At 49.5% G+C, this 17,347-nt stretch overlaps 1 protein-coding gene across 1 annotated transcript in view; it reads left to right on the top strand.

Moving 5' to 3' along the window:
• The window catches only part of hydin (HYDIN axonemal central pair apparatus protein), a 118,242-nt gene that overhangs the window by 4,510 nt on the left and 96,385 nt on the right, over positions 1-17,347 (top strand). The window contains exons 4-7 of the mRNA XM_036544188.1: positions 1,758-1,877; positions 5,228-5,362; positions 8,142-8,341; positions 12,762-12,886. Coding sequence (XP_036400081.1) covers positions 1,758-1,877; positions 5,228-5,362; positions 8,142-8,341; positions 12,762-12,886 — 580 coding nt within the window. The remainder of the gene's footprint in view (positions 1-1,757; positions 1,878-5,227; positions 5,363-8,141; positions 8,342-12,761; positions 12,887-17,347) is intronic.

Genomic DNA, 17,347 nt, shown 5'->3' with positions numbered 1-17,347 from the left:
CAGATTGCCGTCAGCTGTTCTAACCTGCCTGGGTTTGGCTGGTTAGCTCTCCTCAGCCGGAGTTATTGCCAGCGGCCACTGGAAACAGCTGAACGCAGCTAATTAAATCAAATCTGATTTTCTGAGATGGAAAAGAAGTGGAACGGGGGGGTGCTCTCGTGGTGGGGGGGGTGGATTTGAGATATCTGATTTTCCCCCGTCGGCACAAAGGAGTGACTGACTGACGCCACGCAGCTCAGAGACGCTCCATCTGAGGACACATTGATTGAGACCAAAGTCTCTGTGCACTTCATCACCACTCAATGGAAGGAGCGCTCACACACACACACACACACACGCATGCGCACACACACGCACACAACCTCACACACACACAACCTCACACACATGCACACACACACAACCTCACACACAAACACACACACACATACATACACACACACACGCACACACACAACCACACACACACAACCTCACACACACACACACAACCTCACACACACACACACACACACACACACACACACGCACACACACGCACACAACCTCACACACACACAACCTCACACACATGCACACACACACAACCTCACACACAAACACACACACACATACATACACACACACACACACACACACGCACACACACAACCACACACACACAACCTCACACACACACACACACGCACACACACACACACACAACCTCACACACACACACACATACGCACACACACGCGCACACACACACACGCACCGCCCCGGCTCTCGGTGGCAGATGAAGACTGGATAAGCTCCATTCATACGCAGTGTCTGATTAATACACTGGTGGGCAGACAGCTTGACACGCCCCTCCATCCACTGAAGGGGAAATCGGCATGCAAACCCGCACTTTTGAGGCGTAGTAATCCATCCAACACCACATCCACAGAGATAAAAGCCCCTTTGCTAATAAGTGGAAAATTGAAGAGCGGCAGATGCTTTTGAAAGCTCGGTGCACGGCAGTTTTTCTTTGCTGATTTTAATCAGAAGTCACAAATGAAAGCCTGCTCACTAGATGGTGCGGGATAATGACCATCAGATCCATATGTAACTGCAGACACAGTGCCATGCTCTTATGTAACAGCTTTATACAGAGGGGGGCCCACTGCCCCCCCCTCCCATTCCAGTTGAATAATGAATAACCTTCAAGCTCCTCTCTGTGAATGCCTGATATCCTTAAACGGATGAACGATAATCACTCTCCTCTCGCTCTCTCTCACCCCTCTCTCTCACTCGCACTCTCTCTCACCCCCTCCTCTCATTCAACCTCTCTTTCTTTCTCTGGGCCTCCCTCCCTTTCTCCCTCTCTCTCTCTAACCCTCTCTCTCACCCTCTCTCCCTCTTCCTCTCTCTCCCTCTTTCCTCCCTCCCCTTCTCTCCATCTCTCTCCCCCTCCCTCTCTCTCCCTCTCTCCCTCTCTCTCTCTCCCCCTCCCTCTCTCTCTCTCTCTCCCTCATCTCACTCTCTGTCCCTCCCTCCCTCTCTCTCTCTCTCTCTCTCTCTCTCACTCTCCCACCCGCTCTCTATCCCTCTCACCCACTCCCTCTCTCTCTCTCTCACCCTCTCTCCCTCTCCCTCTATCTCTTCCTATCTCTACCTCTCTCTCTCCATCTCTCCCTCTCTATCTCTCTCTCTCCCTCTCCCCCTCTCTCTCTCTCCCTCTCTCCCCTCTCTCTCTCTCCCTCTCTCTTCCTCTCTGTAAACCCTGCCTGCAGTTCTCCTCAGTCGATGTGGACCAGCCGATGTTCCAGCCCTTCCCCTCAGAGATCGTCTTCCAGAACTACACACCCCCCGAGACCTACGAGGTTCCCCTGGTGCTGCGCAACAATGACAAGGTGAAGGGGGGTGGAGCGGAGGGCTCCCTCCCGAGGGAGGGGTCACCTGCGTGGGGACCGCAGACACTGCTCCACAGGTGTGATAATTGGATAGCTCACCTGGTTCCTCGCCATTAATTGTCAGACGGCGCCGGGCCGTTAAGGCCCAATAGAGGATGACCTTTGCTGAAGGTCCTGATGATTCCCAGGGTATGTTGTAAAAATAAATTTGGGGGTCGGGGGATTTCAGGGGGGTGTACCAAGCAAATCTGTCACTCTCATTATCTCTGTGGTAACGACACACCAGTCGTGCTGCGAAAAGCCTCTCCACCTGAAAACAGTCGAGAGGTTTGCCGCAGGTCGGGGGCGTCAGGAGATCGGTCGTGTCAGGGGTTACGGTTGAGTTATTTCGGGGTTTTTGCTTCTCTCCATATTGCGCAGATTTGGTCTAGAGTTTGAAAGATTTCTTCTGGATGCAGGAACAGTTTGTCTTCAGCTGTATCAAAGCACCTGGCTTTCATCTGAGAAATCAAACTGTTTCAGAGTAGCTTCCTTCTCTGCGCACTCTCATGTTTTCCTCCACCGTGGGGTTCATTATATGCTGAACGCTCCGTGGCGGTCTTTCGGGGATGCTGGGACAGTGTCTGTTAGAGGTATTGATGACTCCCTGGATTGCGGCTGTCACTGAGACATGCAGGAGGCATTAAACGCTGACAGGAAACAAGGCTGATGCACACGGAGACAAAACTGCTCCTCCGTCAGCGCCCCATGCGGGGATGCTGTTAGATCGTTTTTTTTTTTTTTTTTTGGTTGGAAGCAGACAAACCGTCTAAACGAACGAGTGTCGTTATAAACGCTAAAGACGACGAGACACCCACACTCCAGCTTAGGCTGTGCAAAGCAACGCTCCGAGTGAGTGCTAATGATAGCGTAGCGCACGTCGTCGCGGAAAGGCCGGCCTGAGCGCGAGCAGGGTCATGTGACTGTGATTGTGATGCGGACGCAGCGCTCTGGGGCTCCGCCGCAAAGCGAGGACTGACAGGTGGAAAAGGAGAGTGCCCCGCCTGTCACCGCCTCTGCCAGGCGGTCGCAAACGTCTGAGCAGGACTGACTGCGATGGATGGAAGTGATTACACTGTCCCCCCGGCTGTGTGCTCAATTACACACAGGCGTGTAATTACTGACACACTGTGTACTGCGCTGTACCTGTCACAGAGAGGGGGGCGAAAAGAGGCGGGGGGGGGGGAGAGGGGGGGGGGGGAGAGGGACGGGGGGGCGAGAGAGGAACGGGGGGCGAGAGAGGAATGGGGGGGTGAGAGAGGAACGGGGGGGAGAGGGACGGGGGGAGAGAGAGGAACGGGGGGGGGGGGGACAGAGACAGAGGGTGAAAGACAGAGAAAGAGTGCATGTTACACTCTTCCAACCCTGACCCCACCGACTGGAACTCACACAGCTGAGACTGTAATTCTGCCAAAGTCTCAGGCTTTGACTCCAGTGGCTCGGCATCTGGAAGTAAGCTTCTCCAGCCAGAGCATCCCTGTCTTACTGGCCCTCTGAGCAGCACTCTGTACACCACCGCCACAAAGGGATCCTTTTCTCTCAAACTGGCTTTGTTAGCATGACAGGCGTCATCTAAGGTAGCCAGAAGCATGTCAGTGTGTGAATACTGTACATAAAACCCGCCTTCAGCCCCTAGTTTTCCTTCCCAGGCCTTTTTATAGAGTCACGCCACGGGATACTTAACAGTAAATGACAAAAAATTTAATAAAGCATTGCAAAAATAAAAAAGTCCTTTACCCTAAAATATTTAACAGCAAACCATGGTATTGGTCACATTCTCATACTCATTCCCCCTCTCACTCTCTCACTCAGTCCCCCTCTCACTCTCTCACCTCACCTCACGGTGCACTAGACCTGGAGACTCCTCTTTCCTCCAATTGCATTTCTTACAGCCCGGCTCTGAACTGGTTATCTCCACCAATCAGAGATCAGAGCTCCTTCACTGTGAGAGTTCCTGGCTCACTCTCGTAATTTCATTGGAATCAATACAGTTCAGCTTTTAAATTTAATATGCTCTATTGGCATGAAATACATCCCATAAATATTGCCAAAGAGTAGTACATGGTGTAAAAGCAAAAAATGAATAAATAACAAATATATACTGAAACTAATATACAATATACAAAGAATAAATATTGCAAAAGTAAACTGATAGACAGCCTATCAAATAACTTACATGTTGTTATATGTATGCTTGTTATGCTGGGTGCATGTCCTGACCAAAGCTTGCTGATGCACTGATTTTTGGTCTGAGAAAACTGTAACTCGGTCTGTGTCCTAGGGTCTGCTTTTCTGAGATCAGTCTGTTTTTTGGAAGACCATATCATTGTTGCTGTTATTGGCCTTTCAGCAGACGTTTTTTTCCAGAGCGACTTTCATCAGTTACAGTTTTCTACAATGTGAGCTGGATATTGTGGGTTCAGTACCTTGCCCAAGGTCACAGCAGCAGTGCCCCGGGGGGGGGGAGTAGAAAGTCCACTAAGCTACACCGCCGCCCCAGTGTACAGTACTGCCAAAGCACTCTCTCTCAGGCTGTGTCACTCCCTCTCCCTGACTCTCTCTTTCTGTCAGTCAGTGTTCATTTTTCCTTCGTTGTTCTGTCAGACGCCTCTTCCTCCCCTTCCTCTGCCGCTCTCTCCTCTTATTTCTTTCGAACCGCGACACTCTGTTAGAGGCAGAGACAGTTCGCTCTCTTCGTCTGTCAGATCTCCCAGCATGCATTTCATACCGTCTCCAGATGTGTCTGTCAGTGGCATCCATCTCCCGGGCGGGGCGTCCCGTCTGCGGCGGGGGACAGCATCGCTCGAAATGCGTGGGATTGTGGAGAGAGAGCCAGTGAGGCTTTGCACACTGATCAGCGCAGATGCTCCATGCGTCTCCAGCGTCCCGCGCCATCCCTGATCACCACCTGGGGGCGCTGCAGAGCTGGAGAGGCAGTAGCTGCCTCAACCTGTGCCCCCCGGTCACCCCTGCATAGAGAGTAAAACTTTCGACTTCATTCCCACCGAGGTGTTTAAACACCTCACTGGATGTGCTGCAGTTGCTGTAACATGTCTTATTCAAAACATTGTTCCAAGCCTCCCACGCCCTAAATCATTTGTGGGTAAAAGTGTGGAGCAGTGGTCAGGGCAGCAGTGTGGAACAGTGGTCAGAGCACTGGTGTTGTAACCACAATATTGTGGGGAATCCCTTATTCAACTTGACCTTCAATGGAAGCCCTGTGGTTTGATTCAGCTGGTAACTACTATGTGCCACGCCCAGTTTCTCTGACCCTTGAACTCTGAGTTTACTTGCTTCTGATTGGTCCCCAGATCCCTCGGCTGGTGAAGGTGGTGGAAGAAGGGTCCCTGTACTTCAAAGTGGTCAGCCCCCCGGACGTTTGCAGCAAAGTGGCGCCAGGCATGGCCTCCACTTTCACCATCCTCTTCACACCTCTGGAGAACAAGGTACGGCACCCCGAAGGACACGCTCAGCACAGTGAGAGAGAGAGGGGTATGGCAGCCTGCAGGGGTCACACAGCACAGTACTGAACTGAAGTGTATTGGCCACTGCCCTCTGGATAGGCATGCTATAGCTACACTCCTGTTTCAGCCTGGAGCACAGCACTTAACCTGAATAGAGGGCAGTAAAGGTATCAGCTCTGTAAATAGGTATACATAAATCAAGGCTACTGAACCCTGGTTATAGAGGGCACTGAACCCTTATAATAACCAATCATTGCTGTGATCAAACCACTTTAGCTTCCCTTTGCAGGGCTGAGAGCGTGAGTGGTTACAGGGCTGGGAAGCCTGCAGGACTGTTATCCGCAAGCGTAGCTGTGTGGAGTGTACGCCCACTAAACAACATTACGTTATTGTCATTTAGCGGGTACTCTTATCCAGAGATATTTACATTATAAATATATAATTATAATATATAGTTATAATTTTAGCCATTTTTCAGCTGGATTTATACTGAAGCAATTGTGGGTTAAGTGCCTTGCCTAGGGGAACAGCAACAGTGCCACAGCAGGGAATCGAACCACTCGCAAGCCCTAAACTATATTATATTACACTGTTAAACAAGCACATAATTACAGTTCAATGTAAATTCATAAGGAGGAGCAATTATCAGAGAGAAAACAGCTCACGCCCAAACTAAGCAGAAAGCTCAGCCTCTGCAATGAAAGGGGTTAAACGCAAACAGGAGCGGCGCTGAAGTATCCGTCAGAGGGAGGTATGTGGGTCATGCTACAGCAGTGAAGCAGTGAGGCAGCCAGCCGCACCGCTCCAGCGAACGGGCCCCTCCCCCTCCGCTCATGCCCCTCCCCCTGTGTGCCGAGCGCGGCGTCCCGCTTATGTAATGGCGAGAGAAAGGAGGCTGTGAAGCAGTGCCAAACCCCGAACCCCGAGCCCCGAGCCCCGAGCCTCCTCTGTGTGAGCAGTGCGCACCCTCACACACTCACCCAGCGAATCGCGTCCCTTCAGGATCAGGCATCACCCCCTCCTTATCCGCACGCTCCTTTTCGTTAGACGCCCGGGAGGCGAACGTTCTGACCTACAGCGATCACCCCTTCAGCCCGGCATCGATCCTGAATGTGATACCGCCACCCTCAGATCAATAACATCTGAAGACCTTTCAGAAATAGCAGCTGTCTTTGCTCACTGGACGCAAAGGACATGGCTGATATGTCATGATATAATGCCTTATGATCAGGCAGCAGTGTAGCATAGCGGTCAGGAGCAGGACTTGTAACCAAAAGGTTGCTGGTTTGATTCCCTGCTGGGGCACTGCTGATGCACCCCTGGGCAAGGTGCTTAATCTTAATTGCCTCAGTAAATGTCCAGCTGTATAAATTGATAAAATTGTAACCTATGTAATTCGCTTTGGTTAAGAGCATCTGCTAAATGACTGTAATGTAATGGTAGATTGCACCATTTGTTACAGGAGCCGGCAGTAAGTGTTAATGGTTGAAAGTGTTGAGCACATTCCCTCTGTTTGTCTTTGTTACAGCGCACTGTTGCTGTTTTATGAGAGTTGAGACGTTAAGCCATTCAGGCAAGTCACTGCATGACATGATTCATTCATAGCCTCGCTGCTCTCACTATGAGCCGTCATAATTCAGCAGGGTCAGCGCAGGAATTTCACGCATTCGCTCCTGCGTGTTTTTAAATTATTCCTCTGTAATGAAAACATGTCAGCGCTACAGTTTGTCCTTAATGTTCCTCTGAACAATAACGCCATCGCAGCGCGCTTTGATAAACAGACATTAAGGATAGAGAGGGGGGGAGAGAGAGGGGGAGAGAGAGAGAGAGAGAGAGAGAGAGAGAGAGAGGAAGAGAGGGAGGGAGAGAGAGAGTGAGAGCGAGTGGGAGAGAGAGAGGGAAGGAGAAAGTGGGAGAGAGCTTTTTGCGCCTGCTCCCTCTGTCATCTCTTACCATCCCGTTTCCAGTACCTCGTTACCGCGCTTCTTGTTAATCTGCCTCTGTCCTATTGCACATTAATAAAGGCTGGAGTGCGGCTTTCACTGCTGGGGAGGGACACTCAGGCTGCCAGGCCTACAGGAGGCATCTGTGTAGCGACCAGAGGGGGTGGGGGGGGCTGTGATTGGCCCTCCGAGCTGTGAGAAAAAACAAACAGCCTATTCAGTGAATTTTAATGATCCCCCCCCCCCTAGGACTCCTTGTTGCGCCTCCACCCCCCCATCAGGACTGCTGCCTAAACGCCTAAACTCCAGAACCTTCCGGGTTCCTCACACCGATTGTCTCACAGGCTGTGAATTTATTCCCACGGCGGGGGATCTCTGCAGAAATGCAAATACTGCATCTCTGGTGTGCATCTCATATTCAAAGCCAGTGTGCCATCCCAAACAGGGCTCGTGCATTAGGGACTGCAACATCGCATGCAATGCTGCGGCGGATCTGGTAATTCTGTATCTACATCTATGCATAAATCTGTATCTAAGTACTATGTAAGTGTGTCTGTCCACTGTGGCTGTGTGACATGTTTACATGGAGGGCTTTGAGTATGTGGGACTCCAGATGTGACCTCTTTCCTATGAGTAATGTGGGCAGTTTCACTGGTCAAAGAGATGCAAAGCGACCTGCCAGTCGACTCACAGTCCAATGAGAGCTGACTTCTGAGCCCATGGGCTCCGCCCCCTCCTCAGTGGTACCGTGCCCATTGGTCTGATGTGTGACCCCGCCCACTTTCCCCTGCCCCCTCTCTCCTTCTCTTGCCTGGCAGGACTATTCCCACAGGCTGATCTGTGTGACGGAGAGGGAGAAGTTCGAGGTGCCCGTCCGGGCGATCGGGGCCCGTGCCATCCTGGACTTCCCCGACCACCTGCACTTCCCCCTCAGCCCTGTCAAGTGCCCCGCCCACAGGACCCTGCTGGTGCGCAACATCGGCAACGGCGAGGCCAGGTTTCAGCTCAGCACACAGAGGTAAGGACAGGTCTGAGATCAGTGAGGCCAAGTTACATTCACCACTGAGTGTATTTGCAGATATGTAGCTTTATAGTGTATGAGAAAGTACAATGTAAATATACACATGTAAATATATAAAGTATAATATAAAGTATAAAGTATATATAAAGCCCCAAGTTCACTAAGTGAACTTCCATAAAGATTGCACAGTACTAACACATTATTATACAGTTCCAAGGCCACTGTAATGTGGCATAGGGCAGTAAATATCGCACACCCATGAGGAGAGGTCACACACAGCTGTGAGTGTGTGTGTGCGCATGTTTCGGTGTGTGTAGTGTGTGTGTGTGTGTGTGTGTGTGTGTGTGTGTGTGCACACGTGTGTGTGTGTGGGTGTAGAATGGGGAAAGCTGCATGAAAAGTGAATCACCAATAGTTGTAATAATAACACTTACTATCCTGTGCAGTAAGTGACACTTACTATGAGTGTCAGGGGGCGTTCCAACCCACCAAATCCACACCTCAGCACCATGTAACACTCTCTGTTACACACACACACACACACACACACACACACACACACACACACACACACACAATACACACACACCGAAACACGCACACAAGTACATGCACTCACTCACTTTAATAATGTAGAATATGTATTATACAGTAAATATAGACAGTAGATCTAATTCCAGTAAGATTACTCCTGTCCCTCTGTGGAGTTAGCAGACACGTTACGATAAGGGACAATATGGCCTAACTGACGAGTCATATATAGTGAAGCACCTAAATACAGTCTCTGTTTACACAGTGGAACATCAAGACCTTCACTTCTAAGTATATATTTTCTGAATACAAGACATACATACATTTATTAAATATGGTGTATCACAACATAACAATATAGTTAACAGTAATACTTGACATATGCCACTATCTGAATTTCCTCTGTGGATAACAGTAATTCGGGGTTATTTCTCCCATCAGTTTCTATGCAGTAAGAACACAGTGCAGAAATAAAGCACATCTAGATGCTGTATAAATATCCCCTTGGCGGAGGTAGAAATGACATGTTCAGTAATAACCGCAACACTTCGATCCGGAGAATGGAGCCCCGTTATTGCTATAGAGGGATTCCCTGCTTGCTGTTTCCGTTCAGTGGGTTTGGAGTAATCTAACGAGATTGCATCTTCTGCACAGCAATCATCACTGTAAAATTACAGCCAGAGGAAGGAGAAACTGCACTGCACTGTTAGAGACAGAGAAACAGAGAAAGGAGAAACTGCACTGCACTGTTAGAGACAAAGAAACAGAGGAAGGAGAAACTGCACAGCACTGTTAGAGACAGAGAAACAGAGGAAGGAGAAACTGCACTGCACTGTTAGAGACAGAGAAACAGAGAAAGGAGAAACTGCACTGCACTGTTAGAGACAAAGAAACAGAGGAAGGAGAAACTGCACTGCACTGTTAGAGACAGAGAAACAGAAAGGAGAAACTGCACTGCACTGTTAGAGACAGAGAAACAGAGGAAGGAGAAACTGCACTGCACTGTTAGAGACAGAGAAACAGAAAGGAGAAACTGCACTGCACTGTTAGAGACAGAGAAACAGAGGAAGGAGAAACTGCACTGCACTGTTAGAGACAGAGAAACAGAGGAAGGAGAAACTGCACTGCACTGTTAGAGACAGAGAAACAGAGGAAGGAGAAACTGCACTGCACTGTTAGAGACAGAGAAACAGAGGAAGGAGAAACTGCACTGCACTGTTAGAGACAGAGAAACAGAAAGGAGAAACTGCACTGCACTGTTAGAGACAGAGAAACAGAGGAAGGAGAAACTGCACTGCACTGTTAGAGACAGAGAAACAGAGGAAGGAGAAACTGCACTGCACTGTTAGAGACAGAGAAACAGAGGAAGGAGAAACTGCACTGCACTGTTAGAGACAGAGAAACACAACACTGGTGCTAAGGAGGGCTGCCTTTTATATGTAAAGTGTGTGTGTGTGTGTGTGTGTGTGAGTGAGTGTGAGTCAAAAGAGTATAGTACCCTACAGTATGTTTCTTGTTTTGGGCTTTAAACATATTTTGCATCTGCTGATATATCATAGCTTGTACCTATTAGCAGGAAATATACCCAGTATATGAGAAAAAGAAAATGTACCACTTTTTCTGAAATGATTTCATTTTTCATTCATCTTCGGCTTTTGCGTAAGAGTCTGTCTGCTGTGAGTTTAGCCTAATCTCTGTGGTTATGGGTGTGAAAGGTAATAAAGTGAGTAAGATGCCCTCTGTTCTGCGCGGTGGTGTTGAAGGCAGGTGGGATGGCAGGGAGACGATTCTCTCTTCTCTGTATGAGGGAGTGTATCTAATACAGGAGGTACTCCAGAAACCTGATAAGGACAGGAAGCACAGCAGTCCAGGAGCATGTTTCCCGGAGACGGCTGGCAGCCAGGTTAGCCGTGCGCAGGTCGTGCTGCGGAGGTCATGTGGCGCAGGTGTGTGAGAGGATTGGAATGCCCCGTCCTGGATAACGATGCATGAGTTCCCCTCTCTGGGTGCTAGGTAACGGCGGAACCGTCACGTGCTTCTGTCTGGTTACCGCTGGCGACCGGGTACCCTCTCAGCCCTTTCACAAGCAGTGAGACAGCAGTGTGGTGTTACTGCCTCTGTTTGGAGCGGGGAGCCTTGGCCCTGGGGGCTATGCGCTACAGCAGTTCAGAAAGGATTATTACTTTGATTATTATTGTTAGGTGATGAATGCTGATTCACCAGATGGGTGGGGATTGTACTGCATGTGGCAAACCGGCCCCAAACAGGTGCTTTGGTATATTGTGTGTGTGTGTGTGTGTGTGTGTGTGTGTATGTGGTCTCAATCACCTGGTCCTCAGTGGCTTGGTGCAGAACCATAAAAAGATGAGTTCTTCGAGTCCAGGTACCAGGTAAAGACACTTTGAAACATGTTCAGCAGAGTGTGAGTGGCTCCATGATAAAGGTGTGCGCTTTGAGAATGTGCTGAGGGCTGCTGCCCAGGTTTGATGGCAGGAAGCCTGTGTTGGTGTATCGCTGGGCACAGGGGTGGGCGTGTCAGCAGGGCCTGCTCATCTCACTGCTCTCAGGCATCCTGGGACCCTGGCTGCCTGAATGGCATCACTGAGGCCACACCCATCCTCCACTGTAGTGCGCTGGGTGGCTCTCAGTGTGAAAAACAGTTTCTGTGGGTGTGTGAGTGATTCAGAGGATGGCCTTCACTACATCCCAGCACTCCTGCATGAATTACGGCGGTTCTCTTGGTGGGACGAGCAGAACAGATCCAATATAGGGCTGCATGAAGGGGGAAAGCATGCAATCCGTGGACAGACAGTCCAGAGATGCGTCCCTGTAATTACACTCTGCAGGGAATATTCAATACACGCTGACCAGTCTCTCCAGTGTTCACGGTTGAAAAAAATTTAATTTACGGAATAATTACCTCCGTCCGAAACGGAGAGATTAATTAGCAGGGAGCAATGGAAGGGAACCCCTGTCCATTGATTTTTTTCATAGGTTTTATTCCTTTAAACCTCGTATGTTGGTGGAATATGAATTCATAACCATTGTGGCGATTATTAAATTTGAAATCATGCAGCACAGTCCCTCTCTGCTAATGATACCTCTTTCTGCGTCGCTCAGTGGGGTCTCTTAGTAAATATAGCACTAATATATGTTAATGTATGTTAAAATATGTAATAAAGGAAATATTGGGCATATATTTACAAGAGCCTTGACATTTCATTAAAAAGAAGAGCTCCCAGGACGCCCAAACTCAGCACGCTTAGATTACCTTGCTTTGGGGTTTCTTGAAGAGCTTCATTCAGTAACGTCAGTCCACAGTCAAGTGCCACCTGACAATGCAGTGTCAATCAACTGTCTCCTCTGACAGTGAAGTCAGTTGCAGGAAGGTGGTTCCCACTGTGCCAGCCTCTGTGATGTGGAGGTCTGCACAGTGAGAGTTCATAATGTATGCTTGTTATTATTTTAATCTGTATATTTATTGGCAGGAGCTCTTATTCAGAGCAACTTAAAAGGCTAGAAATTATGATGTAGGTACAGTGCAGCTGCAGTTAGGCATTCAGGTAAATAGCAGCATGAAAAATTAAAAAAACATAACAATTAGAGCTAGAATAACTTGGAGCAGGTCCCACACCGAGCAGCTGGTGGAGCGTGGGGTAGGGGGGTCTGTGGACCGTAGTGTTTATATTTCAGCGTAGCTTCTCTCTGCTGGTCTCTGTTCTTGTAGGTCTTGTTGCTCCTGTGATCTGTGTTTAATGTGGCTGATTAAATCTCAGTAACGATGAGCCTGGAACATCCCCCCGCCCCCCCCAGCCTCTGACACCAACGGCCCCCCCCGCCCCCCCAGCCTCTGATACTAACAACCCCCCCCGTTCTGTTCCTGCAGCCCCTTCTCTGTGGAGCCTGCGCTGGGGAACCTGGGGGTGGGGGAGAGCATGCAGGTGACCGTGGAGTTCCTGCCCAAAACCACCGGCGACCATGCCCAGGACCTGCTGCTCCACTACCATACAGGTACACACACCTGCAGCACTGACACACACACACACACAGGTACACACACACAGGTACACACCTGCAGCACTGACACACACACACACACACACACACACACACACACAGGTAGACACCTGCAGCACTGACACACACACACACACACAGGTACACACACCTGCAGCACTGACACACACACACACAGGTACACACCTGCAGCACTGACACACACACACACACACAAGTACACACCTGCAGCACTGACACACACACACACAGGTACACACACCTGCAGCACTGACACACACACACACACACACACACACACACAGGTACACACCTGCAGCACTGACACACACACACACACACAGGTACACACACCTGCAGCACTGACACACACAGGTACACACGTCCTGTTCTGCTGAAACGCTTCCTGTTCCTCCCGGCGTGCTGCCTGCAGTGTGTCCTGTGTCTGTGTGAGTGCAGAGCAGGGAGGGGGGTAATTAATGTGAGTCTTTCAGGAGCGCGCTCAGCGCTCGCACTGCGGGAGGTTCGTCTGAAACACATTCTAATGCAGAGCCTCGTCAGCACTTTCACACTGAGCGCCACGGTGCACCAGGGAGGGGAGGGGTGCCAGCGCGTAGCCGGTCAGCGTGTCACTGGGTGTGCAGCCGCTACGCCTCACTAGGTCACTCTTATAACCGGGAGTGTCCTGCTGATGAGAGCAGCCCTGTGCTCCACGGAGCCACTCCGGCCTGACTGCTACACACAAACCCCCCCCAAACATCACGAGCTTTGAGCGTGCCCTGCCCCCGTGACACGCGCCAGCTCCCGCCTCACCTGGTCTCTCACACCTGCCTGTAAGGTGACTGCAGGTGCCCGTCTCTGAAGTCTGTGACAGACAGGTGGTATCGACCGCCAGCAGTTCACTGTGTGAGTTGTTTATAGCTCTGGCCAGGACACAGACAGTCTGAGAGCTCAGTGCGAATAGGCCTGTCTGTCTTTTGTGCTCTTATGAAGAGTGATGTTCTCTCCAGATAAATAACACCTCCTCCTGAGTCCGCTGTGAGGGCCTTACAGAATGCTTTCTCAGCACTGCCTGCGTAGCTGCCTCAACCTGGCAACATTTCCAACAGAATTGTACCAGCGCTCTTTAAATCGTGCTGAAAAGAGGGAATTCTGGGAGAGGGATCTCTGCCCATTCATGGTCACATCGATCACCGGGCTGAATATGACGAGGAAAAAAAAAAGGAAAGGAAGAATCCCTGCCAAATTGTGTGTGACTAAAGGAATGAATGCTTGTGTGCTTGGTAACGGGGACGCAGTGTTTTGCCTCTGTAATTACCCCCTGACTGAGGCAGGGGAAAGCAGTGATTTTCATTTTAATGCTGATTTTCCTGCTAATCTCTAATCCCCCTCCTGTCGCTGACGGGAGTGCTCATTAACATATCCTATTAACGCGGCGCGAGGAGATTTATTAGCGCCAGGCTCGGGGCTGGGGTGCGATCGCGCCGGTGGCGTGGGAGTGATCACGCTTGGAGCATCAGCGCCGGGCATCCCACACCCTGCGTCTCCTCACCCCTCCGTCTGCCCAATAACAGTAATGACAGAAATTGTCTTGTAATAACCGTAATTTATTGACTACAACTAATTTCGTCCCACCGGGGCGGAGGAAGTAAATATTTAAAATTGCTAACGGGATGACCGTCGCTGTCTCCCTCCTGTGTCTCCCTCTTTCTTTCACTCCCGCTCTTTTTCTCTCAGTCCCTCCCCCTTGTTAATTTCACTTTTCAGTTTCAAGCTGCATTATCGGCAGAATCAGACAAGTGATGCCAAAACAGAGATGGCAGAAAACAGCAACAAGCAGAAAATATTTATGCAGATAAAGTTTTCAAACTAAGAGAAGTCATCTGTGCCTCTCTGTTGTAATGTGAATATTGGCAATTGTTACGGTGGTAATTTATTTACATTCATAAACGGTGACAATTTATGAACAGTCAGTATAGATATGAATACAATGTATGCCGATAGTCTCTGTGCGTCAAGGACAAATGAAGACAAAGTGTGTTTCGAGGGAGGCGTCTCTCTCTCCCCCCTCTCATATTCAAATTCAGTTTTGTAAGTATTGTTAAAACACATATATACATACATATGCATATATATGTACCCATATGTATATATACATAAACACAATTATTGAAAAGAAGGACCAAGAAAGAAAGAGAAAAAGGAACAAATAAACAATGGTTATTTTTATGAATTATTGATAGTTGGTTCTCTAATGTCTCTCTCTGTCCTCTTCTCTCCTCCTTCTCCCGCATGACTGTGGCCAGACCAGTCTGACCTTGTTGAAGTGCAGGATTGATGTGGGTGGGGGGGTTCATATCTGACAGTTACTGCGTCTGATGGGCCCTATCTCAGGCGGTGACAGGAGGCTTTTGACCGTGTGACCCCCCCTGTCGGAATCAGTCATGTTAATGAGCGCATTAACCCCTGAGAACAGGTGAAGGGGAAGTCAGAGCCAGGAAGACTGCTTCGGTGTGCAGTCATGGTGGTTTGACAAGGTGAGTCTTGGTTGGTCATGGTCGCTCTGAAGCTGGATCAGGTCAGGCAGGGTCAGTCACAGGCAATGCACATGTGTGTGTGTGTGTGTGTGTCTGTGTGTGTGCGTGTGTGTGTGTGTGTGTGTGAGTGTGAGTGTGTGTGTGTGAGTGAGTGTGTATGTATGTGTGTGTGATTGTGTGTGCGTGTGAGTGTGTGTGTGTGTCTGTGTGTGTGTGTGTGTGTCTGTGTGTGTGTGTGTGTGAGTGTATGAGTGTGTGTGTGTGAGTGTGTGGACCTCAGTTCCTCCAGTCAGTCTGTAAGAGAGGCTGAGCTCACTGCACTGGAGGGCAGGGCGCCCCCTGGAGGCCAGTGAAGAGGAGCCAAGAAAAAAACCTCTCAGGGTGAAGCTTACAGTAGAGGAGGTTTCCTCTCTCTCCTCCTCTCTCTCTCTCCCCCCCCCCCCCTCTCTCTCTCTCTCTCTCTCTCCCCCTCTCTCCCTCTCTCTCTCTCCCCCTCTCTCTCCCTCTCTCTCTCTCTCTCTCCCTCTCTCCCTTCCCCTCCCCTGTCGCTCTCTCTTTCCCTCTCTCTCTTTCTCTCTCTCTCTCTCTCTCTCTCTCTCTCCTGTGCTGGCTCTGGCAGTTTGCATTATTCATAAGGCTATATGTGTGTGCGTGTGTGTGTGTATGTATACATGGGTATGGGTGTGTGTGTGTATATGTATATATGTGTGTGTGTGTGCATGCGCATGTGTGGTGTGTGTGTGTGTGTGTGTGTATGTGTGTATATGTATATATGTGTGTGTGTGTGTGTATGTATATATGTGTGTGTGTGTGTGTATATATGTGTGTGTGTCTGTGTGTATATGTATATATGTGTGTGTGTGTGTGTGTGTGTGTATGTATATGTGTGTGTGTGTGTGTGTCTGTGTGTATATGTATATGTGTGTGTGTGTGTGTGTGTGTGTGTGTGTGTGTATGGTAGAGTTAGAGTCCCAGTGCAGCCACACGCAGGCCAGGGGGAAGCCAGCAGCATTAACATTTTATCGTCTGCTTTAAAAAGAGCTCTTTCGCCGCATCAGGGAGGATCATTTTTAATTTAGCGCCTCTCCCTGCCCCACCCTGCCTGTCCCCTTCATGCTCTCTGCCTTCACTGTGTCACACAGAGGCCTCTTTAGGCTCACACACACTGCCACTATTAATACAGACGTTATTACTGTGTTATTACATTGTCTAAACACACATTGTGCAGTTAAACGTCTTCCCTCCCCTTTGAGAATGTTGTGTAGATTGGCTGACCTGAGCAGGGAGCTGGGATCCAAAAAACCCATGTTTATATACAAGCTATAGCTGAGTCAGACTGTGTTTGAGTCCGGTGGGGGGGGGTCACTGCTCACTGCTGTTGTACCCTTGAGTGAGGCGCATACCGCAGTAAAAATTCAGTACACAACGAACCGAAGATGAACACAGCAAAAGTGCACTGATTGGCTAGGCTCAGTCAGGTGGCTTTGTGAAGACGACTCACCGCTGAACCATAATAACACTGTAGCTTGACATTGTTCAGTTGCTGGTCAGAAACATCTCTTCAGCGGGAAATCTTCCCTGTCCGCCCACAGCCCAGGTGTGTGTGTGTGTGTGTGTGTGTGTGTGTGTGTGTGTGTGTGTGTGTGTGTGTGCGAGCATTGTCCCCCAGCACCATTTAAAAGCAATAGTGAACTGTTACCGCTGGGACTGAATCAGAGTCCGAGGTTAGCAGTCATCAGTCTCTCAGTAGGTCTTGGTCTTTGTTTTTGTGTTATCACACCGAGTGTGATTGTTCCCCTGCCGACACACACACACACACACACACACACAGTGACACAGGGGAAATATTAGTGAGCTGGGAGTTCATGAACTTCAGAACGGGTGAAGTGGTCATGTGTAAACACAGACTGACCGATCT

The sequence above is a fragment of the Megalops cyprinoides genome, chromosome 13 (assembly GCF_013368585.1).
Source record: "Megalops cyprinoides isolate fMegCyp1 chromosome 13, fMegCyp1.pri, whole genome shotgun sequence".
Lineage (NCBI taxonomy): Eukaryota > Metazoa > Chordata > Actinopteri > Elopiformes > Megalopidae > Megalops > Megalops cyprinoides.
Note: the sequence above shows the minus strand (reverse complement) of the source record. Positions and strands in the feature narration are given on the sequence as shown.